The sequence below is a fragment of the Micromesistius poutassou genome (genome assembly GCF_964030765.1).
Source record: "Micromesistius poutassou genome assembly, chromosome: 16".
NCBI lineage: Eukaryota > Metazoa > Chordata > Actinopteri > Gadiformes > Gadidae > Micromesistius > Micromesistius poutassou.
Window position 1 is genome coordinate 14854894 of NC_140286.1, and position 24507 is coordinate 14879400.

Consider the following 24507-nt stretch of genomic DNA (forward strand, 5'->3'; position numbering starts at 1 on the left):
GCTCATTTAAACTGTTAGTGGAAAGCAAATCAGCAGCACGGTTCAACTAGGCACGGCCAAAAGTGCTAATGGAAAAAACGCCATTGTTTACCTTAGTTCCAAGGCCTGGGCCTCCAGCTCCGCCTCCAGTCTGAGGATCTGCTCCGTCAACGCAGACACATTACGACTCTTAACCACCACACTGGACCCCATCTGGGGGAGGGATACGCAAAAAGTCAAGATCCAAAATGTATGTGTGCTTGTTAAGATAATCGCTGGAGAATGGGAATCATTCTGATTACATTCTGCCTGCTATTTCAGATAGAAAGGGTTAGGTGAGAAATTAATCAGAAAATGATGGCTAATGTGTAAATTAACATTTAGTCAAGGTCCGATAACAATTTTACCGAATGGATGTCAACACACTGATGGCTTACAATAGCACACAGTACAAATCAATGTCAGTACAAATCAGCCATCCACAATAACCATCCCACAGAAGGTTTAACCCAGCTAGTTCTAGAGGCTTCACCTTGGACCTTGAGGAGGACAGCTCATACTGAGCAGACTCTGGGTCAGAGATGAGCTGTTGGCTCTGCATGGACAGACAGGCATTCTCCTGTCGCACACAGCCCAGCTTCTTCCGGAAGGGGGCCGCCTCCATCTGCCCCCGGGGCCCTGGCCGGGGCTGACTGCTGGTGGGCTGGGGGGTAACAGGACGCCTGAGGAGAGAGACATGAGGAATGAGTGATGATACAAGGGAGGATAGTGAAGTGGCTCCCAGGAGCCAAAAGGTTATGCGTTCTATTCCCGATGTTCGCAGTCTACCTGCAGGGATGTCTTAGTAAGATGCTTAACGCATTACATGACCTTTCATTATAAGTTACTTTGGATGAAAGTGTCACCTACATCACATTATTATACGTCACCTACTCTTCTTTGGAGATGACATTTCAGTCCTTATAAGTTATATTAGTTATGTTATGTTAAGTTATGTTAAGTTAATTATGTATGAAACCATACATCCAAAGCACATCTTGAACACAACCTGAAAAGCACGTTGCACACAGTATGTGCATCACATTTTCTGTCCATTGATGCAACTTCATAAAAAATGTACAAAAGATGTACACTATCCTTTTCTAACCACTGGGGTCCCTTCAGGGGCTTTATAATGAATGAATAACTATCTCTCACACACACACACACACACACACACACACACACACACACACACACACACACACACACACACACACACAGTCTCTTTATCGCAAGCCAAGCCTGCAGAGAGCTCTTCTTGATGGAAGGCAGTGAAAACTGTGACTGGCCCGTTTCATACAAACACCGATGTAGACACTCATTGCACTCAACATCCTGTGGCTGCTCGACACAGCAGGTCTCCAGTTAACAGGCAATTTGTTCTACCTCAGATATACTGTCACAGTTTTTTGTTGCAGATTATAATTAAGCAGCTTGTCCATTCGAAATGTATCCATACATTTGAAATGAATTATATCACTGAATATCACAGAACCTAATGGGTAAAATGTTCTGTAACTATACACAGAACCTCAGGCTTGAAGGCAGTGAGACATAGGCTACTCCAACCTGAGCTTTTGGCGATGGGGGGCTCAGACTTCAAGCAGGACACCGACCCGCCGTGACACTGGCGGGCCTCACCGGTCCACTGCAGCTGGACTTCAGAGGGGAATCTGGTGGTCTCTGCTCTGTAAATCTTCTAAGGTCAAGCGACCTGCAAATCCGAAGGGTGGACTATGCTGCAGAGAGCTAGCCCTGGCATGCCGTACTGATTGGCTGTGGTAAAAGTTAAAGCACACAAATGAAGGTGTGCTGATGACGAGCATACACAAGGGTGTCACCTGGGAGCCTCCTCACTAGCAATGATCAGTAGGACGGATTAATACAAACAGGGGCTGAACAAGGGGCACTGGCAGAAGCTCACTGGATTATTCAAGTTGTAATTCAAATTACAGTGCATATTTACTGACCTCAATTTCTCTCCCACACTTTGCAGACTTATCTCCGTAAATCTGAGTTGAGTCCTTAAATGAATTACATCTTCGATGAGGTTGTCCTCGTCTTCAAACATTAGTAACGTTACATCACCGAGAAAGCTCCATCAAACCACCAACTTAAAAAAACACTTGGCAATTATCCCCAAGTAACATTGCAACCTAAGCCAGTTCGAGTTACGTGTAAAACAAGTATAAGTAAGTATATATGTTAATAAACGTGACACTAGCTACACACACTCGATGTAAACAAAGCTCAGCACCGCATCCACAGGTGGCTATCGAAGACGTTTGACACAAAGCATTGGGTACATCGAGTAATGACGAGCGAGATAAAATACAGTTTTGGATTCATTTCTTAAACATTTAGCATTTCGAAATAATGGTGCATCACAACCACAGGTGGCAACTGTAAAGTTTTCATGTACACACAACCGACTCTTCCTGTGATTCCCAACAAGGCGCTTCGGGATTGGTCAATAGAAAACGGCTCAGAATATGATTGGTCAATAGAAAACGGCTCGGAATATGATTCGCTCAGGGACGTGAACTCCGGGAGCACAGCGCGTTCAAACACAACGAATGAAAAGCGTCATCCACACTCAATACAACTGTTTGCGAGATCTGTATTTATTTTCTCTTGAAACGTGTTATACCAACAAAGTACTAAATGTAACAAACCGACGCAGTTGGACTCAAATTAGTTGTAGAAAGGTTTTCGTTGGCCATCAAACCCTTCTGTGCGCACAGTGGCGGGTCAAAGGCAATACTTCATGTACATTTAATCAGTCATAATGTGTGATAAACACGAATGAAATCCCCCAAAGTGTTCAGGGTATCGAATGATAACCAAACAAGTCTACTTATTTCCATTGTATAAAACGCACTGATTAAAGACAAATGGGACCAATCAATGTTTCTGTCTGTAATCAAAACTATAAACCTGATACAAAAATACTGACGCCGAAGTGAGCGTTTCGATCCTGAGTTGAGAATGATGCGTGAAATACAAGAAAACGTTTTCAGAGCGGTAAAATAAGCACCTAACAGAAAAAGCCTGTGCCATAAAACGGAAAGGCAGATGAACACATTCAATAAAAACGGTTATATTCTGAAGAGAGGCTGATGAACATGAGCTTTAAACCAATGCTTGAAGGTATTGAAATGAGCGAGACATCACACACTTGAAAAATATAAAATATAACTTCTCAAACTATGACAGCCAAGCTACAGTGTTATGCTTTCAGGTATAAAACAGGTGAAGCCCTTTTTGGGAAGCACATTCAACAAAAAAAATGCATACAAGTTTTGAATTGATGTGACACCTTTAGATGGAAATAATACTGTTTTATTAAGAGATGCCGGTCTTCAGAATATGACACTAATGCTAAAAGGGCTGGGAGATACAAGTTCTTTCCAGCAATAAAATTGAAATATATATAAAAGATATAAAGAAAATTAAATTAGAATTACTGCCTTGAATGAACAGTATATGAAAGCAGAATGAACGAGATGATAGACGAGTAGAAATTGATATGTGCAATTGAATCCAAGAAGAAAAAAAAATCACAGAAAGCCGTATTAGAACAAAGGAGTAGAAAAACAAATAGTATACCTTTATATAAAATAATACCAGGTTTGCAGCAACAGCACATTCTGTTTCGCATTCCACATGAATTTGACTATTCACCAAAAGGACCACTTTTAACACAAATCAATGAATAAACAGTGTTCATTCTGCCCAAGGCATTTACTCACTGCTAGGAGTCTATAGAAGAGGATATTGGTGATAAACTCCCATTACTTTTAAATTTGGTACGAAAACAATGTTCTCATACTCTGATCACTTCTTACTACACATAGGTGGGTTTAGAACTGGTACAATCGTGCATCGCATGATTTATTTTTGATTAAACCACAATTTTTGCAGTTTGTTTTTAGATTTTGAAATACCATCATACACTTTCTGCTTTCAAACAAACCTGGAAATGAACCTTTGATAAAAGAAATAGAAATAAAACCAAAGCAGCTGTGGTGGCTTTGGAAAACCTAATGCCGAATACACACAGGCAGAGTAAATGGTTCAGTGACCGGTATAGTGCAGTGTTAGGATATTTGGCTAAATGTTGCTATTGTCTGGTATTCAACGAGCACTCAGTGTATAGAAACAAAATGGGATTCACCGTCAGAAACGTTGGCAAACCAAGGCTTTGTGACAAGTAGCCTGATCTCCGCTGATCACCCCATGATGCGCGACTACGGGCGTGTTACAGTCAGCGTTACTGCCAGACCCCTTTCTCCCTTCAGAACACCTCCAAAAAAAGAATTTAAAAAGGGAAAATGTAATGCTTTGAGTAGAGTCGTGTTTAAAAACACAATCTATCGTGTTTAAAAACAACCCATCGTGTTGGCGCTGGTAGCGATGGATCAGGTGAGGCTGCGTGGGGCGGACACTAGGAGGCGGTGACCCCCTCCCACTCCACCAGGTACTGGACCTTGCCGTCCAGGGTGACTCGCCGTGCCAACACCCGGTACTTCTCCCCACAGGCCAGACGCCCGGCCGCACCGAAGTAGCTGCTGATGGAGCTCTTGAGGGTGGAGATCTGGCCGTGGGCGCCCAGGCCGTGCACTATGTCTGTTGAGGGGAGCCCCGGCTGGAGTCCAGAGGGCTCCGTGGCGGAGGTGGTGGTGGCCGTGGGCTGGCGCACCGGCGGTGGGATCTCTGGGTTTGGCGGCTGCAGGGCCCGCCGCGGTCGTCCTCGTTTCCTCTTGACGGGCGGCTGGGTGACGGGCATCATTGGGGCCATGGCGTGTTGCTTCTTTAAGCTACAGAGGCTGGTAGGATGACAAATGCAGAATTCTGTATGATTTTGTGACAAAATAAAACTGCCGCGTTGCGACAGAAAATTATCTTTTCATTTCTGTATCAAAAAAAATTCAGTTGAGTTCTATACGGCAGTTCCATTGACCTTTGATATGCTTTGCTCTGATAAAACATGACTTTATTTCTTGGGTAGCACTATGACCTGAAATTGTTCCTTTGTGTACTTAAGGCATCCGACTGACCTGGACTGCCTTGAGATGCTGGTTGAGGTAGTTTCCGAGGTGCTCAGGGCACTGATCGATTCCACGTCTGAGGTTTGAGCGGATGGCAGAGAGCGATCACTCCTGGTGAAGTGGAAAAGGAGGGGACTCCGGTTAAGTCCTGCTGTAGCTGAATCCCAACATCAATATCAGCCGTCAGACCGTAGCGAGACAAGCTGGTAGTGGTACTGGCTCAAGACTCATTCTCTGTACTCACTTGCTTGAGGTTAAAAGATCCATGGAATGAGAATCCATCAGTTGAGGCTTCCTCAGCTCCTGGGATTACAAGACAAAAGGTTTACCTGTCGTTACACTCATGGATATTACTAAGAAATACACACCAGACCACAAATCATGTTCTTGAACATGACAAAAATGGCTTGTGACACAGTGAGCGCATTTACTATGCAAATACGCCGACTCACAATAGGGAGTTAAGCACACACCCGGTAGTATCCTAATCTTGCTTTGTGCAATAGAGTAAAAAAAGAGCACAAATGGTCAGAGACACAGTTTGACTTTAACCCAGGGCGTCCTTAGTGGTGTTAAATCACGGTTCTGTGGCTTCTCAGCTAAATGGTGTGGCTTTGGGAGATTAGCCACCGCACACACACAGTCCAACCCACCCAGACACGCCCACACGTACCTGGGAGAGGAGCTCAGTGGAATGGCGTAGCTTAGCAAGGGTCTCTGCGGACTGTGGGCCCTGCTTTCTCTTCCTCTTCTTCACGGTCCCATTGGTCACTGCGCTGGAGGTCCAAACACAAAATAAATCTTTGTTGAATTATTAAAAAATGTCCAGGCTTACCAGGCATACACCTGGTAAGCGACGCACATATATCGCAGTGGAACCCCTATCGTGGAACGGTCACCTAGCAACAAAACAGTGGAGCTTGTTGACATAGAATGTTTGTAGGTTTTTTTTATTAGCCAAAACCCATTTAGCTCCACAGCCTGTAAAAGGGCTGGAAGGATATAAGGATATAAGGATATAAGGAATAGTAAATAAAGTTTGTTTGCAAACATTGGTTGGCTGATGAGAACAGACAGCCCACCATGACCATCTTCACATAAAAACTGAAAGTGAAATGCATTGCAGGGCAATCTTGATAATGTTTTAAAGTAACCACACATTTCAAAATAAGTATGTAGTTTGAAAGTATTTTTTGTAAGAACTGACATCTCGTTGAGATTTAGGCCGAATCTATGGAAGAGGGGTGCTTATTTACTATCCATGTCTATTTAGCTGCTTTTATCCAGAAGCGTCTTGCATTGAAGCTGAATTCTGGTTGCCATCTGGCTCAAGGAGGGCTCCAGGTCAGCCGCATACACTGGGCATAAAACCCAATTCCTCCTGACTGGGAGTTGAACATCCAAGCAACTACACTATCTTCCCCTACAAGGGCATCACTAAGTCTACATATACACTGGGCCTAACAGTACCTGGTGCTAGACTGGAGTATGGTGGTAGGTCTATAGAACACACTAGAGACCCTACAGTACCTGGTGTTGGAGAGGGGTTTGGAGGACTTGCGCCCCTTGATGATGATCTCGTGAGAGGCCCTCTCTGGGACCCGGTTGGTGGGCTCCTCGGAGCTGGGAGGAGCAGGAGGGAAACGGATTCGCAGGCCAAACAGGTGCTTCTTCTTCTTGATCTCCTTCCCAGACATGAACCTGGTCAACCCGGAGAACGGACAGGGGAGAAGAGAGCATTCGGTGTGGTTAGTCAGATTGAGAGAGCTGGGCAAGAAATTGAAGGACAAATGTGTGAATTACTAAAATGAGAATGTGGGCTACATTAACCAGCTTCTTACATTTGACAAAAATACGTTATTTTTGAATGAATTCAAGACTTGTTTTGATCATATTCAGTTTTTTTTCTATCACAATGTAAACAACAGTGAGTCATCAATAAAACCTACCTGCTGCTGTTCTTGTTCAGCGCTTCCAGGATGTGTTCGTAGCGCTGTGTTCGTAGTGTGTTGGCGAGCTGTACGGACAAAACAGTGGACATGAAGAGTTGACCGTGCAGAATGTACTTAAGACAGGAAAGGTCAAAAGGGTTTCCGACGGCGACATCCCCCTACCTCGCCCAGCTGCAGGAGGTCCCAGTTGTCGTTGATGTAGGTCATCAGCTCTATCTCGGAGTCAAAGTACTTCTTCTTGTGGATAATGCTGAGATTATACAGACTCAAGTGGGCCACGTCCTCCCTGCGGCACAAATGTAGAATTTCAGAAATGCATAATGTATGACATTGTGTTTAGCCAAAGACTGCTTGAGTCCTGTGGGCTATTGCCAGCTCGCTCTAACATTCACGTCAACACGAACGCCCCAGTATAGCTCACCATCGCAGGGGAAGCCGCCGGAGATACTCTGGTCCACAGTTGCAAACTGAGCAAATGAACAGGTAGAACCTGAAAATTAGAAAACAGCAATTAATTTAAAAAGGGGCCGTATACACTATACAAAATAAGAATACAATTAAATGTGTATCTCAGAATACATATGTTGGATAACCAGCAATTCTTATTTTAGGCAGAGGGGCTGCTTCTAACTAAGTGTGAAAAGCCAACATTCATACCTGTCTCCAGAAAGCATGGGCATCTGGAAGCACTGCAGACACGTCTCGTGGAACCACTGCTGACACCGGTTACACTGGAGCATCTTCAGGTACCACCTGACCAGAGAGAGAGGCGGTGAATAGACATGGCAGACCCTCAGCTACATATGCACGTTAACCCCGACAGCCTGGTAGAACATGCCATCAACACTGCCAGGGCGTCGATCCCCACCTGTGACAGGAATGCATGAACAACGCAACTTTTTGTGTCATGTATTCAATATCCATAAACCATAATAGCCATTAGCCATAATAGTACAGAAATAACTTGCAATTGTAGAATTAGTTGCAATTATTAGGTGAATACTTTTTGGTTGGGAAATTAATATCAAATCCCTGATAGAGCAAGAATGGCGAGTGTGCCTGCAATAAGGGCTCATTAACAAACCATTACTACCATTTATAATTTATCATAGAGCAGATGCTTTTATCCAAAGAGATGCGTATGGTGCGGGGGGATTACTCACTCTCCAGGGGCTCCGCAGTAGCAGTAGCTCTGCTGGACGTTGGTCTTGTGGCCCTGGTCCCAAAGCAGGTCGTCCAGGTGGTAGGGGAAGTACAGCTGCCACTCTCCCTGCTGGGGCAGCTGCAGCGCCTTTGTGCTGCAGCCCTTCTTCTGGGCACTCCCCCTCTGCAACAAAAAACAACAACACACACATTCATTCACTGGAGTGCTAGAGGTTTTGAGTGCAACCCGTTCCAGTGAATGGGTTATGATAGGGTTGGGTTGAACTATGGAATGCAGCCCGTTACATTCCTATGTATTTGTGGTGTTTTGGTTTACCCCCCCCCACCCCCTTCTGTTTTTTCCCTCCCGCTCCAGAACTTGGCCGTTCTGGAGCCCGGACCTGATTGATTGGTGGAGGCTTGGCAACGAGGACCAAGCCACTGGTGCAAAGGCCTCATCAGTTCCACCTGGTCTCTCGAATGCTCCATCAAGCTCATTTCATACCAGCACTTTTTGTGTCCCTTCCTGTAAGCTGTGTTTTGTGCCGTTTGTTGCCACTGTGGACTTGGTCACTTTGTTCAGCTTCTACCTGTTGCCTTGTTTGGCGTTAGGTGTTGAGGTTTTGTTTTAACATTGTCTCAGCCCATGGGAAGCTGGTAGGGGTGAGTGGCCTTTTATTTGGTGCCCCATTTTCTCCTAAAGTTAATTTAAGGAGCTAGGATTACCCTTTGTTTTCGTTTAGAAAGACATTTTGCAAGTCAATGTTTATTATTTTGGCCCAGGCTCACCCTGATGTATAGCTTCTTTTGGCGTTGATATTCTTTTGTTGCAATAAACCTTTTTGTTTACTCATTAAACCAAGATTCTTTACTGTTTGAGTTGGCTTTATGTTATCCCCTAGACTAGAGGGTCGTAACACAGCCATTTTCGCCCACCCATCTCTGCCATGATCAGGGCCAGCTGTGACCAATCATATATTGAACCTACAATTTCAAACAAGCCAATCCCCAGCCATTGTGTCCTTTCTATTGGAATCTTGTCAAAGCTGAGAATAAACGACTACTGTGATAGTGTGTGCCTTTTACAGAACCAAAGGACACATTAAATAAATAGACATTGGCCGTTTCTCAATACCAAGTACGCAAACTACGGACTCGCGGACTTGGAAGTACGTATTTGGCAAGTCCGGACTTCCAAGTACAGACTTCCGAGGTTGCGAGTACGCACCTGCAATTGCAACAGCAGCGGACTCGATGACGTCACCACCTCAGCTCTGTTAACTGCTTTACGGCCTCATGTAGGCATATACTACTGAACAATATAAACAAATTATATAAAACTAAACCCCAGCCTCTTTCATTTTAAAATAGCATGTTAATATTTTGAATGAATATAAATATAAAAAGATATGCGTGTGTATAAGCTATACACACAACTTTTTATATGTAGGGTACAGATGCGCGTGCCTAACTGCCTATGTAGTTGGAGAGTAGGCTATTGATATGATAATTATGAATGAGCGAGAAATTACACAGATTAGAACACACACACACACACACACACACACACACACACACACACACACACACACACACACACACACACACACACACACACACACACACACACACACACACACACACACACACACACACACACACACACGAAACAAAACCCCAGCCTCTTTAATTTTAAAATAGTATGTCAATATTTTGAATGGGCCTACATGAATAGGCCTACATTTTTGTTATATATGTAAAATGTTCCTATATATAGCCTATTACTATAGCTTACATACTAATATTTTAAAACATGGGAATGCGAAATGCATCCTGGGATATTTAACGGTCCCAAGTCCACACAAGTCACCTCCGATGCATCCTCGGTGGAACGGCCAGTTTAAGAACGCATCGAGAACACTTCCGCGTTTTACGACTGTACTTGACTTGATGCGTACTTGGAATTGGAACAGTATTTGGGCTACGACTGATGACGTTTCACGAGAACGCAAGTACATACGAGAACGCGAATTGAGAAACGGCCATTGTTCTTAGAAAAAGTGACCATATGTAGAACAACAAATTAATAATATTAATAATAGTGATTTCAAATGCAAGATGTCCATTGAGTACCTGGGGTGTAGCAGAGAGCTCACACTCCCTGCAGAGCCACTTCTCGTCCGAGTCGATGACTGTGGCATCGATGATGGGGGAGTGGCAGAGTTGATGGTACCCTGAACACAGCAGACCATTCAATATCAACACAGGTCTGTGTCTGTTTCAACATTAGGTCTATCAATTGTGTTCACATGCAACAACACATATTCATGAAGCGGCCCCTGCTTTTACCACCAGGTATGAATGGGATTTGCCATTATCAGCCATTTCAGAATCTGACCTGCACTGTGCCTGATATCACATGGGGGAGTGTCCACACAGAAGTATGATGGCTAGATGAGTCTACCAGCCTACCCAGTGGTCTGTAGCAACTGGAAGCCTTATCCATCATAGATGTAGATGGACACTCCCACTTGTGATGTCAATAAGGCAGATTTTGCATGTAATGGCTAGTGACAGTAGCACCTGGGGGTAAAATAGGGTACGGCCTGTTGAGTGTGTGTAGTTGGTGGCAGGTTTAAGCAACCTCCCCTGGCCAGAGTCGGACTGACTAGACTCTAGGGCTGGCTGGGGCTCCACACCTGCGCTGCATTCCCTAATCAGGGCCAACAGGTTAAACCAGCCATCACCACGGTCACCCTAGCATGGGGCTGCAGTAGGAAACACCTGCTCCGTCTGAAACATGCATTCCAACTCTACCATAACCCGGTTTATTCATTCACTACTCGTGTGCGGGGAAGTCCTTCCTGTCTGCTCGGGTGGATCTCTACCATATGCAAATCGTGCATTTGACATTTTTCATACCCTTCACCATGGAGCACAATGTACACCAATGCATACCATTTAATTTAAATTATGATTTGAATAACTCCTCCACTGCCTTATGTCAGCGTCAATTGTTTATTATTCAATACATTAGCACAAACTCATGGTGTTGAGTAAGGCATCAAGCCAGCCATGATTATGAATATGACCATGGCTATTAAATGATGTGGAATATATGTCAAGCATTGTGGAAAAATCAACTGTACCTTGTCCACACTTATCGCAAATGACGATTTCATTGGGCTCCTCTGAACTTTCATTCTGGCAAATGGAGCAGACTATGTCATCTTCATCATCGTCCTCGTCATCGTCCTCATCTCCTGAAGCAAGGGGCATCGTGTCAAACACCATCACTCCATCGCATGTTGGCACCGTATAATCAGGCCCACTCAGTAACTGCTCAAATATGTATGCTAGCTCCAACGCCTAAGCAAGAGATTAAAAGATAATTCCGTTATTTTGAACATTGAGCCCCCTTTCTGGGTGGTGTAGGATAAAATAAAGTGGTTGACACCGAAACTTTGACTATTGGTCCCGTCTCGGGTATTTGGCTGATTTAGAATCGCCCCTGCCTGCTTCATAATGGCTGGGTACGGGAATGCACAAACCTGTCCTTAAAACAACCCTAAACGTTCAGAAATGTGCAACTCACCGAGTGCTTAGTGGTGTTTGTTGATGTTCTGAATCAAGTATCGTAGCGAAATACAGATTCTGTCATGTTTTATTTGGCATTTTGTAAATCCCATTGATTTCTGTTGGAAGTCTCATTGCTTGTTGACTGGAAACGGAAAGGGGGGCTGTTTACGTTTGGTTGTAGTCTTTTCGCTCGGTTCTAGCCCTACTGTTGAGACTGAGAACTGAACGAAAGGCTACAACCCAACGTAAACAGCACCCCTTCCCGGTCTACGAGCAATGAGACTTCCAACAGAAATCAATGGGATTTACAAAATGCCAAATAAAACATGACAGAATCTGTATTTCGCTACGATACTTGATACTTTATTGTCGAGACAGGACCAATAGTCAAAATTTCGGTGTCAACCACTCTATTTCATCCTAGATAACCCAGAAAGGGGGGTCAATGTTCAAAATACCGGAAATGTCCTTTAAGAGTTAGATGACAAAAACACCAGACAGAGATGTAAAAAAGAAAACTGCCAAGACACCCCATCGTGGGTCACAGAAACCACAAAGCAGGACCAGCAGGCTTCTGGTGGGGGTGAGAATGAAACAAAGAGGTGAAGGACGGTGTAGAAGGAGATAAAGCATGTTAAACACCAGAAGACCACTCATGACCACGTTATTGTTGTAAAGCTCCACTTATTAGACTATTATCACCCTGGTACAGAACCAATGCCCTTAGCAGCGTGGACATTATTTTTAAACTGGCAAGAATAAAAGTTTACCCATATTGGCAGTTAACTATCAATGTTTAATAGCAATGTGATTGATTCAGTGAAACAAATACTGTGATGTGAAAGGTTGTGTCAATATCCTCTCTGTTTCTAAAGATCATTCATCAAGCTACTGAATAACTGTTGAAGTTGAACAAGCTCTTATCAGGGACACTGACACAAATGGTGCTGATTATTCGAAGATGTTGAAACTACTCGTCATGGTTTTATGTCCTCCCATCTGAGATAATAGGGGAATGTGTTAGACGAAAAAAAGGTTGATTAAGAATCAACCCCTTCTTACATGTAAATAAACGTTAGGAAACCAATCAAGGAAAGGAGGCCACATCGTGTGCCTGAGGCTTTGCTTTAATTACTGCATGTGACCTGAAGTTTCCCAGTGCTGTGAATACCTGAAGTTCCTCTCCAGAGGGGAGCCAGCTCACTACTGCTGCTGCACTGAGACCACACATACTGACTGTTAACTGTCAGGGATAGAGACAGTGATAGTACAGGGCTGAATGGAGAGAGATAGCAGAGAGACTGGGACAGCATAGTCCTCGATCAGAAAAGCTAGGCCACAGCAGACTGGGCCAAGAAAGAAACTGCCGCCATATAATATATATATATATTTTTTTTATATAATAAGGGTATATAATAATATATATAATAAGGGTGAAAAAAACACAAAAAATTAAATCAGAAATAGACATGCCACAGACAAGCTTTCTTTGTATAACTTACCTGTCTGGATGTTTGTCCAGAGCACCCAGGATTTGGAGCGGTCTTCGAACACCACAAAGCATCGCTGCTTGTCCTGGTCTATCTGGGGGAGAAAAGGCCACTCATGTTTATAACATAATCAATGTTTGTTCTATTTAAAGAGCAATGTTCAAGATCATGTCTTTTATTAATTCACATTGTGTGCTCCTAGAAATCAGATGAAGGATTCATTTTAGTTTTCTACTGCCAGCAAGTGCTAAAAATAAACCAGTGTAGATACACAAAACGAGGAACACATTGACCATGAGGGGAAACCCCAGGTAGGCACCCTGACACCCTGGCATCAGTACCACGGGGTTGTCAATCAGCTGTCAAGGTCGTTCTGCACAAGGTCGTCAATCATAACCATTACAGTAGCGCTGACATGACATGTGGTGTATTTCCCTTCTGATGCATTTGTGTCAATTTAAGTATTTTGGTGTACATGCATTTTATACCTTCACAACATGACTATATTCTTTACATATTGGCCTTCATAACATGACTATAGTCATTACAAATATTTGTATGTATTGTAGATATTTTATTGTTTATTTATACAGGGACAACTCACTTTTTCCCCTCATTATTAGTAATTGCACTAGAGTTAGCTAGCAGCATATTTACATTGTTGTCCCTTGGCAGGCAGAACAAGAACAGTAAAAGTGCACTACATAAAAGCCCAGCTGTTGATTTTGGATAAGGCTTCAGTCTGGCTTCAAAGCCTCCGGAGTCTCTAATGTTTGTGGGTATGGAAATCCCTAGTTCTTCATCCTTTCATAACATTGTCTTTAAATCTATGTCATTCATCCTTTCCCCACACCTTAATTATCTGGGGGTGCCAACCTGCCAGTTGCACTTTAAGGCTGCTGGTGTGTAGAGCAAATGTAAATTAAATGTATCCTTACATTCATTTGTTTTTAAATACAGAAAATAGCACCTCCCTCAGACTTACCTTGGTGATTGTGCCCAGGTAGAATAAGCCGTCCGACCAGCGAGCCAGGACATCCTGACCCTCTTTGAACCTGTCAGCCAGCATGCTGTCCTCTCCATAATCCTCTCCACCAGACAGGCTGGCAGGGGACAGGGGGGCTGCCTGCTGCTGCCTCTGGGAGTGGGCTCTCTGCTGGGCGGGCGAGTGGTCTACAGTCACCGAGTCTCTGGGAGGGGGGGGGGGGGCATTGTAATGTATAGATAGAACATTTTTGCAATTAATGATAACAATCCACTGGGTCAATGAGTTAACAATAGAAATGCAATGAATTTAAATCCACAGGCTCTATGATATAAAATCACAAGTTACATTATCACCACGATGTTTCATATGCATGCAAGTTAGAGCACATTCGAAGAAAATGGTTGCAGGATATATGGCAGCCTAGCGCCTGTATTCTTTTCAACGAATGACATGCGTGTTATGGTCAATATGACAATACTTTTAATATGACATAATGACACACATTTCAAAACGATAAAATATGCGTTGTTGGTCGGAGTATTTTGGAGGGAAAAGCCGACGCAATAAATAGTTGGACTGTGTGCAGCGCAGGTAGCAGTGCATTTCCTGCATGACGGCGAGTCATACTGGGCAGTGTTGCCAGATTGGGCAGGATGTCCCGCACAATCTGGCAACACTAACTACAGAGCACTGCGGCCAGTGTTGCCAGATTGGACGGGAAATCTGGCAACTCTGATACTGGGTCTCTTTGTTCAAACACCCAGCGACTAACTACACGGGGCTCAGCATTGGGACCAATAAAAACGGCTCCGCATATTCAATAATTTAAGCGTTGGTATAAAATAAAACACTAGATATTGTCTGGTATTATTAGTTAAAATGGTTTGCCGCCAGATTTTATTAGCCACACACAAAGCACAACTGTGTGAGTGGACGCCAGCCCCTGGAGCCCCACACCCCCACAGGAAAACACGGAGCGAATGAAAACAATACCTCATTCGGTCCCCTCCGCTGGCGGTATCACCCGAACAATGGAACAACTTCATAGATTGGAGCTCTTTTATCTTAGCCCCGGTTTCTTTTATTTCACCTCACTAGATTAGACGCCACACTCCGCAACCCCAGCACTGTTCTTCAGAAAATAACAAACAGATAATTTTCCTCTGGTGCATTCGCCATTTTGGTTTCCCGCTGATGGCCGCGGTGCATGCTGGGAGGCGCGCTACCCGAAGTTTTCTATTTTTTTTCCCCCCCAAGCAACGTTATTTTTTTCTTCACGTTTGAAATAGTAGGCAGGACAATTCAGATAGGCTGGAAATGCTCGCGTATTTAGCAATGTATTCAAATATTTGGAATAATGTATTTTCCATTGTATTTATTTATTGTATTTATTTGAGATCAAGGCTTAATTGATCGATATTTATGGAATAGATCAAAGATCGATTAATTTATCATATTGATCACAATGTAACCGTTTACATTATATACGTATTCTCAAATCTCTCTCCCGTCACATATTAGCATATTTATCGGGAAATGCGAGTAATCAAGTTGTAACGGAGCGCAACAATATAGCTGTATTCACAATCATGGCCAGTTGTCGGCACTATAACGTCACCAGAATGTGTTTCCCCTACAATAAATAAAAAATAATGCTAACAATGGTGAGACATGCAATATCAACTGAAAATAGACATGTTTTGTTCTTAATAATCGCCTTGAATGATAAACCACACCATGCGTTAAAGATAGAGTATGCAGCGGACTGACGGTCACCTTACGCCTTGCGCCTGCGCAGTGCAGCTCCGCTCGGTGAGAGGTATGCGCTGCTCGGGGATCGGGGCAGCTGCAACACAGAGCCAGCCGTGCATAGAGAGTGTCATTCCTCTGCCGTTTCACAGATCAAAAGCGATCGGTCGCATGGTAGGAGAGTCCAGTCAGAAATGGTTTTGGGTTTCTTGGTCTCTTTTCGTTTAGAGACTTCGTGATCGGAACGTATTAGGAAGCCGCATTGTGAGGTTGCGGTCTGCGCGTGTTGTGGATGGTCCCCCGCAGCCAGGTCCACGTATTGAGATGATCCATTTCTGTGATGGCGAAGGGTCTCTTTCCACGGGCCTGGGTGAAAAAGTCCTTCTACTTTCAGGTAATCGCTGTTTTGTCTACCATTCAACACAGCAAATGTATTACCGTGAAACTAATATGACAACGATGAAGGTGGCGTCATGGTGTCAATTCGGATTGACAGCTGTAGCTGTAGTAGGAAGCATTGCGATCTGATCGACTACGGAACACCGCTTCTGACCTGACTGCAACTGGTCGACTTGTTATTATCAAAAGTTGTACGCATGCTGCTTTTTTATTCATTATTGTTAACCGATGCCTTTGTTAATATAGCTTTATACTTCTTGGTGGGCGTTTAAACAATACTGATGACAGTTAATAAAGGTCATCAGTAATAGACACCAGGGAATTGGTGCTTTAAAAAACCTCACGGTCCATATTAACCCCAAAGCCTTTGAGCATCACGTAATCAAAGGTCACGTCGTAAATATTTTCTCATCTTATCTCCTTTGTAGCTTTGTTTTCTCCCACGCACCTTTGGCAGTCAGTCTCCAAGGACTCTTGGTTTGAGCCCCTAATTGAGTCTGAAGTTGCATCACAGGGGAAATAATGCCCTGGCCCACATGGAGAGTGGAGTAGGGCAACAGTTATTGGCCAGGGGTGGCATCCAGCCAGCAGCTCTTCTACATCCAGTAGCCCAGATAGATTAGCAAGTGTGGGCTTGCCTAACACACCCTCACCTGACCACTTTGCAGCACGTGTGTATCATCCGTGTTTAACAAGAGGGGTGTTTATGAATTGTCAATGTGGTTACGGGATTAGCATGGAGTGAATAAAAGTGGAGAGTGGTTGTATCGCACCCAGTGGGTCTGTGGCTTGACCTAGGGGATGCAACAGGCCACTCTTCTCTGGTTGATTATTAGTACGGAATCGGATTAACAAAATAAAACCCACACACACATAGGCATGTACACACACACCCGCATGTAAACACACACATACGCGGTCCAGAAGGGGTTTTCTGGCCCAGGGGGACCAACCAATTACATTAACAGGTCATTTTTATCTCCTAATAGGATGAGTCGAGTCTGTGGGGTTTTCAACAGCAGTTAGTCGTGTTGTTTGCATGGATGCAGCGGTATGAGCTCCTATTGAAGTGATCCAACAAGTTTATTACAGGAGTGTGTTTCGGCTGCATTGGCACAGACCTCTTCAAAACCCACAAGAACATATTGTTGGATCCTTTTGTCCAAAGCTTCTGACATTGAAGTGTGATCCAGGTCATTAAGAAGCAGGTCGAGGTGAGGACTCTGGGCCTGTACCTCAAGGATTCCAACAAGTAGACTGCAGACATGGGGGGGGGGTAGGGTTAGGGTAACCCATGTTGTTAGGGTAACCCTAACCCTACCTTTTGGCTGGGGTTCAAACGCCCAATGCCGCTACCCCCAACATGTATCCTCACACAACCCTAGGTCTAATCACACATGCTTTGGCTTAGTCCAAGTTTATTCAACTAATCTTTTGGTAGTTTGGGGAAACTGGTTGAGTATTGAGTGCTCAACCCAGGGTACAGGATACACAGCATTGTCAGAAGATCTGTTAGTGTCTTGTCTCAACACGAAGACTGTGTCATCAGACCCTACTTGACAGGGACACCAACGGCTGTCATCGGCTCCTGTCTGCGATCAGGCCTCAGCACTGAACATGTTGTGTTTTCTTATTGGAGGGTTCTGTGGCGTTGGGTGGGGTGACTTTCATCTTGGCTTTATGGATACTTGAGCTCAATCTACGTTTGAATCTCAGCATTAATGTTATTATAGCAATACCCCATGTTGTCATGCCCACTATTGTCTTGCATAGACCACCACTAAGCTATTGTCCCCTCTGTTCAAGGCATCTGATTGATACATGTGAGGGATCCAGAATAACTTTGCTCAGGATCAGCTTAGTCGGAATGATGGCTGCTTTGCTGAAACAACAGAAGAGTTGTTTGATAGTTGGCTGTCAAATATCAACGTTTACCTCCTTACATTAAGACTGTGATTGGAACGTTTAACTGTCATAGGCCAGGATGATGTTTTGTACCCAGCTCCCCCCCCCCAACTAAAAAGCCAAAGGCTACAGGAACCTACACAGAGCCAGTGTCCAGGCTGAGTGTAGGACATGTGATTGGTGAATCCCATGACATCTTTCCTCTCTGTAATCTAATTCAAGATTCAAGAACTACATTGTCACATACACATACAGGATTTACAGTGAGATGAAAGGGGCAATGTGTATGGGATTCTGAAACAGTAAAAGTATTACCAATATAAATAAGAAACAATATTTACAGTAAAAAGCAACAAGATGCTGCAATATATGTAAATAAGGGATCTGAAAATAGTATAAATAATAGTATAGTATATAGTATAAATAGTCTACATAAACATGTGTCGTCACATTCACGTTTATGAGTGTCTGTGCGTGCATATGAGCACACAGGAGTGTGTGGCCGCTTGGTGGGGGGTCCGGGTGAGATCAGTGGTCATGTTCCTGATGGTTTTGGGAAAGATACTCCCTGTCAGTCTCTGCTTTAGCTGTGTGGCTGCGGAGGCGCCTGCCTTTCAGCTGCTGATTGGTTTGATTGGTTGCTGTAATTATTGCCACTGGGCCACCGAGGCCAGGGTCCCGCGTCCCACCAGAACTAATGACTCTGTGGATGTATTGAGTGGGGCTTCAACGCACCGACCAGTTCCCCACGCTTTGTCCTTTGTTTTCTTCCTAAAAGACCGTCCATACGTTGTGATCGGTCATATGCTCTGTAACCAAGGTAACTTGGTTACCATTAGCTACCAACTAAGGGGTTGATAAGGAAGAATGATTTCCCTGTCAGACTTTCAAGGTGGACAACCCTGTAATGCCCGTATTCTGTATTTGAACAAACAAAGAAGGTTGTTTAACAAGCCGGATATCACCTCTTGCTCCATAAATGCCTGGGGAGAGATACATCACGTACCAGCACTTTGATAGATATGCATGATTAATCATTGTATGTATGTGTGTCTGTGACAGGATAGTATAGTTGCTGTAGACATTGGGATTCAAACGTATTGAATCCCAATGTCTACTTAAATTCAATCAAAATACCTTACCAGGTCTAGGCTGACTAGCAGACTTAGGGTGTCTTTAGATGTCTGCCATTAAGGAGCAGGCAGGGTGTGTGGTTTCTGGCTCAAGGGTGCCTCCAAGTAGACATGTCATCAGGATTCAAACTTATTGAAATTCAACGAAAAGACCAGGTAAGGTCAAATTACTTGGTAAGGTCTTTTGATTGAATTTCAATAAGTTTGAATCCCAATGTCCCAACCCTTGAGTCAGAAACCAGAAACCCTGCCTGCTCCTTAATGGCAGACGTCTAAAGACACCCTGAGGCTGTAAGTCGTTCTTGTTGAACCTGTGAGACAGGCTGCCTTTTCCTTTAGGTTAGACCCTGGGCATGGGAGAGAGAATGTGAAATGATCTGAATGTGTGCGTGTGTTGTTGTTGTTGTCTCTCCCGTGGGCCCAGGCTCGCATCTCCTTTGTGCGGGTGAAGTACCTGTTCCTGACCTGGCTGGCGGTGCTGGTGGGGAGCTGGGTGCTGTACGGACAGTACTCCACCTACACAGAGCTCTGCCGGGGGCACGAGTGCAAGACGGCCATCGTGAGTCAAACATCTTCTTCTTCTTCTTCTTCTTCTTTTGTCATTTTGTCCTTTACAACTTCTCCTTCCTGTTGTCTTTCTCCCCCGTTTATCTCCTTGGTGAAACGTGTTGTTAAGGATAAATACTTGTCCGCTTATTGTTTATCCCTCTCTTGTTGTTTCAATCAGTCTTATTAGTGTGTGTGTGTGTGTGTGTGTGTGTGTGTGTGTGTGTGTGTGTGTGTGTGTGTGTGTGTGTGTGTGTGTGTGTGTGTGTGTGTGTGTGTGTGTGTGTGTGTGTGTGTGTGTGTGTGTGTGTCAGTGTGATAAATACAAGAGGGGTATGATTGACGGCTCGGCCTGCAGCAGCCTGTGTGATAAGGAAACCCTCTCCATGGGAAGATGTCTCTCCACGCTCCCTAACAACCAGGTAAGGTGGTCGCTCTGCACATTCTGTACATGAGGAGGTTTTTATATTTATTTATTCTTACTTAAACTTGTATAGAGTCACTAAAGACAAATCAGCCAACACTTTATTTTTGGCCTGTAAAATAAGTGTTTTCTTCCCACACACACACACACACACACACACACACACACACACACACACACACACACACACACACACACACACACACACACACACACACACACACACACGTAGAGTAGAGTAGAGTGAGCGAGCAGTCCTCTGTGAGGGGGGGGGCCTGACCTCTGCTGCTGTTCTACCTCCAGGTGTACGCGGGGAGCTGGGGGGACCTGGACGGCACCATCCGCTGCCGGCTGGGCGACGCGGGGCCCTACGAGCTGGGGGAGGAACCCGAGCCGCGCAGAGAGGCGCCCGTGTTCGACACGCCCACAAGGGGCACGTCGGTGGAGAAGTTCAGAGAGATGGTGTTCAACCACCTCAAGGTGAAGCAGGGTTTGGCTGTCCTCTGGGTACCAATGAGGTGTAATATATTTCAGCGAAAGAGGCTGGTAGCTCTGGGTTGTAAAACGTGAACTCACGTATCGGGTGCTCTTGGAAAATGGGATCAGTTCATGATAAGGAAAACTCTCCAGGCACTCCAGAAATGGTAACGGAGGAAGGTATAATTAAAAAGCCTTTATTATTTGTAACTGGCTAATTCATGCGAAAAAACGCCAACATGTTTCGACCACACTTGGTCTTCATCAGGGCATGTGCAACTGAGTGAGGACTACCTCACCTATATAGGGTCAAAAAGGTCATGTGACCAGAAAAAACGTAGGCACTCTACACCAGGTGACCATCAATACATTAACACAGCAGAAAGAAAAGAAAATGTATAAGAAATGCAAAAGCATATACAGTACATCAGTATCACTATAGAAAACAGGTAAAATCAACGTCACTCCCCTGCCCTCCGCTTACCTGGGTCTCCATTCACCAGAACACCATCCTCTATCTAAATTACTCAGCAGTTATACTAATTTCCTGTAACAATGGAGCACCTGTTGTTTTTAAAAACATAACTAGTTAATAATTCAGCCTGTTCACTATCAAGGATTTAGGAACCTTAAAGTTGAGAGTTATAGAATCCTATTGTTTCTCCTCTTATCAATTCAAATCCATTTCGATGTTTCCTCCTGTTTATATGGTTTTAAACGTCATACAACTCAGGAACAACTGTGTTGTTATGGGAAGCTCCTCATAAAAGGGTTTTAAAGGTAAAAAAAAAAAAAGGTAAGCCTACTTGGCGAGGGATCAGAGCTATTAACCTGTTTTGTTTTCAAATGTCACCTGCTATAATCGTCCAGTTCTCAGGCTAGGTGTAATATATGTTCTCAGTTGGAACCAAAAAAGGTGGACCCTAACCCTAACCAATCAAATTGCCCCATCAGGAGGTTCTTGTGTAGCATATACTAAATACATATAGAGTGCTATAGCATGCCACAGTATTCATAGAGTGAACTTTTTTGCTTTAAGGTATTTGGGTTAACCTAAATAGTGCAAAGATAAATGTGACCAGGTCACCCATGTTAACATAATGACACTTGGACCTTTAGACTTAAGAAAGTAACTATTCTGGAACCAGTAGAACATTATGAGGGTGAAGTGCACAGTTTAAGTATACGAATCAGCCTGACAAGAGGTTTTCATAAAATCATCCTACCTAGTAAATCATGCAATGGAACTAATTTAACCGATGATTTTGATCCAGTGTAGTAAAGTGTTATCACGGCCGTTTCACCATCCGGTGTGAATCCAGGGAAATACTAGAAGTCTAGACAACATAGTTTAAACCGATAGCTTATTAACTCAGCCCCCCCTCTCTCTCTCACAAACACTCTCTTTCTCACACTCTCTCTCTCTCACTCTCTCTTTCAGTCCAAGCTAGGGGAGCAGGCCAACCTCGCTAGCCTGGTCAGTCAAATCCTCTTTGTCGCCGATGGCAACAAGGACGGCAGGGTGTCCCTGCCCGAAGCCCGATCTACTTGGGCTCTTCTCCAGATGGACGAGGTATGAGAAGGCCTTCACTGAATACAAATCCGGTTAACATGGAAATCCTTTGTACTGTTTTAGAGGCCCCCTTTTAATGGCACCAGGTAAATTTGCCATTAACAGCCATTATAAAACCAACCCTATAATGACATCACACCTGGGGGCGTCCATAAAGATGCACGATAGGAAGGCTCATCAATCTCAGTTGAGAAGTCATACTTCCGGGTGGACACTCCCATGTCACTATATGGTTGGATTAATATATTAATGGCTGATCGACGTCACACCTGGTGGTGAAATTAGTGCCTTTTAAGCAGGTCACTATAAACTAGTGCGCACCCACTGGGGTCTTCTAAGTCTCCTCCTGCTGTTTTTCTGCTGGACTTGGCAGGTGTTGCTGGGCCTGTTGCTCCAAGACCACGGCCACACCCCTCGGCTCCTGGGCTTCTGCGGGGACCTGTACATGACGGAGGTGGTCCCCTACGGGCCCCTGTACGGCCTGTCCCTCCCCTGGCCGCTGGTGGCCTGGGTGCCCGGCGGCGTGCAGAGGAGCATGGACCAGTGGTTCACGCCCTCCTGGCCCCGCAAAGCCAAGATCTCCATGGGGCTCCTGGAGCTGGTGGAGGACCTCTTCCACGGCACCTACGGCAGCTTCCTCATCTGCGACCTGGCCGCCGCCCACTTCGGCTACACGGAGCGCCACGAGCTGCGGCTGACCGACACGCGCGCCGTGGTCGCCGAGGACGAGTTCCGACGCGCCATGCGCTCGCGCCGCTGCGAGACGGACGCCGACTGCGTGTACGGCGCCGACTGCAGGACGTCGTGCGACGCGGCGCTGCGCCGCTGCGGGGAGGAGGCGGAGCGGCCCAACCTGGCCAAGGCGTGCGGCACGCTGAAGGACTACCTGCTGCGGGGGGCGCCGGCCGGCCTGGGCGAGGAGCTGGAGAGGCAGCTGTACGCCTGCATGGCGCTGGGGGGGGACCCGGCCGGCGGGCAGATGAACATGGAGCACTCGCTCATCCTGAACAACCTCAAGGCGCTGCTGTGGAGGCAGATCTCCCACACCAAGGACTCGTGATGGGGCCCTGGGCCGCGCCTCACGGCACAAGGTCCTGGGGGAGGCCGGGGTCCAGCGGGATACAGGGTGGGGCCCTTTTCTCTACAGCGACTCCACGGAGGTCGATGGTCAATCGACATGGCTGGAACAATACGCAATTTAATTCACCCCAGATCTGCTGTCAGAATGGCTCATGAAGCAGATCAGATGCTGGTATGTTGGAGCCAATAGGGTGGATGCTGCTGTGACAGAGGAGCCAATAGGGAGGAGGCTGCTGTGACAGAGGAGCCAAAAGCGGATAGCCGACAAACTATCCCATTTTGTGTTCCACGACTTTGGATCACTACAATTGCACACATCGTGAATGCTGATGGACATATAAAAACAAATGTTTGACTTGAATGTCGTCACAGGCTAGTTAACCTCATCCAAGAGCATTTAATGCTACAGGTTTAAAGGCATTAGCGACATTGGCGTAGCTGTGACTGGCCCTGTTCCAATAAGTGAAAAGCGTCTAATGTGCTTCAAAGGAGATCGATTGCAGTATTCTGTACAGGAGTACTGCACGGACGAGTCATGTTTTCTATGCCGATGTTTAAATGTCTTAATTTCACTCTAGGTTGAGTTCTACAATTGTGATTCCAGTTTCACTCTCAATTAGTGCCATAAAATAGATTTTTTTAAATGCTGAATGTTTCTCGTTCAATCTTAAGGAAATGGCAAACTTTGGGAAACTTAAGTCCATTATCTGAATGCTGACGTGAAAACAAATCCTCTGCTGAAAGAAGCTGTCATGAATTTAAATGTTATCATAAATGTAGTATTGTCAAATCACTTTGCGTGAAAGAATGCATTGTTTGAACATATGTGGTCAATGATGTCGTTGCTGTATGGATATGCAAGTACCTTTTTTGAAGTTGAAAACCAGCATGATTTTGCACAATAAAAACATACCACTAAATATATATTTTTCCCCAGATCATTTTTAGCCTTTGTACAAGGTCAATTTTATACTTAGACAAGTCTATCCCGATCTTT

At 44.8% G+C, this 24507-nt stretch overlaps 3 protein-coding genes across 4 annotated transcripts; 1 reads left to right on the top strand and 2 right to left on the bottom strand.

Moving 5' to 3' along the window:
• Window positions 1–87: 87 nt before the first annotated feature.
• On the bottom strand, window positions 88–1702 carry LOC311360685 (coiled-coil domain-containing protein 18-like; the record flags this gene model as incomplete). The annotated part of the gene is made up of 3 exons (XM_084480798.1): window positions 1591–1702; window positions 512–701; window positions 88–192 (listed from the first exon to the last, which is right to left on the bottom strand). The coding sequence occupies exons 2-3, from the start codon at window positions 641–643 to the stop codon at window positions 88–90; spliced, it is 237 nt and encodes a 78-aa protein (XP_084336924.1). The 5' UTR covers window positions 644–701; window positions 1591–1702.
• Window positions 1703–2638: 936 nt separating this feature from the next.
• On the bottom strand, window positions 2639–15409 carry mtf2 (metal response element binding transcription factor 2). 2 transcript variants are annotated; one of them, XM_084481020.1, is made up of 15 exons: window positions 15218–15409; window positions 14222–14426; window positions 13249–13330; window positions 11317–11427; window positions 10301–10401; window positions 8188–8351; window positions 7682–7777; window positions 7446–7514; window positions 7187–7310; window positions 7022–7089; window positions 6603–6773; window positions 5746–5848; window positions 5317–5375; window positions 5082–5183; window positions 2639–4850 (listed from the first exon to the last, which is right to left on the bottom strand). In XM_084481020.1, the coding sequence occupies exons 1-15, from the start codon at window positions 15268–15270 to the stop codon at window positions 4469–4471; spliced, it is 1890 nt and encodes a 629-aa protein (XP_084337146.1). In that variant the 5' UTR covers window positions 15271–15409; the 3' UTR covers window positions 2639–4468. The 2 variants fall into 2 exon arrangements, with proteins under 2 accessions (XP_084337146.1, XP_084337145.1); XM_084481019.1 differs by having other exon boundaries at window positions 11317–11430.
• A 792-nt stretch (window positions 15410–16201) lies between these two features.
• On the top strand, window positions 16202–24401 carry dipk1aa (divergent protein kinase domain 1Aa). The gene is made up of 6 exons (XM_084480888.1): window positions 16202–16367; window positions 19835–19969; window positions 20271–20378; window positions 20684–20860; window positions 22299–22430; window positions 22804–24401. The coding sequence occupies exons 1-6, from the start codon at window positions 16314–16316 to the stop codon at window positions 23488–23490; spliced, it is 1293 nt and encodes a 430-aa protein (XP_084337014.1). The 5' UTR covers window positions 16202–16313; the 3' UTR covers window positions 23491–24401.
• Window positions 24402–24507: the final 106 nt, after the last annotated feature.

What these genes read in the sequence shown, in the direction of transcription:
- mtf2 (XM_084481019.1), bottom strand. Translation starts at nt 15,270, where the DNA reads ATGAAGTTGTTCCATTGTTCGGGTGATACCGCCAGCGGAGGGGACCGA. An exon ending in AGCGGAGGGGACCGAATGAG is followed by an intron (nt 14,427 to 15,217) that starts GTATTGTTTTCA and finishes CCCCCCTCCCAG; the next exon opens with AGACTCGGTGACTGTAGACC. An exon ending in AGCTCTCTGCTACACCCCAG is followed by an intron (nt 8,352 to 10,300) that starts GTACTCAATGGA and finishes TTTTTGTTGCAG; the next exon opens with AGGGGGAGTGCCCAGAAGAA.
- dipk1aa (XM_084480888.1), top strand. Translation starts at nt 16,314, where the DNA reads ATGGCGAAGGGTCTCTTTCCACGGGCCTGGGTGAAAAAGTCCTTCTAC. An exon ending in ACGAGTGCAAGACGGCCATC is followed by an intron (nt 19,970 to 20,270) that starts GTGAGTCAAACA and finishes TGTGTGTGTCAG; the next exon opens with TGTGATAAATACAAGAGGGG. An exon ending in TGGTGTTCAACCACCTCAAG is followed by an intron (nt 20,861 to 22,298) that starts GTGAAGCAGGGT and finishes TCTCTCTTTCAG; the next exon opens with TCCAAGCTAGGGGAGCAGGC.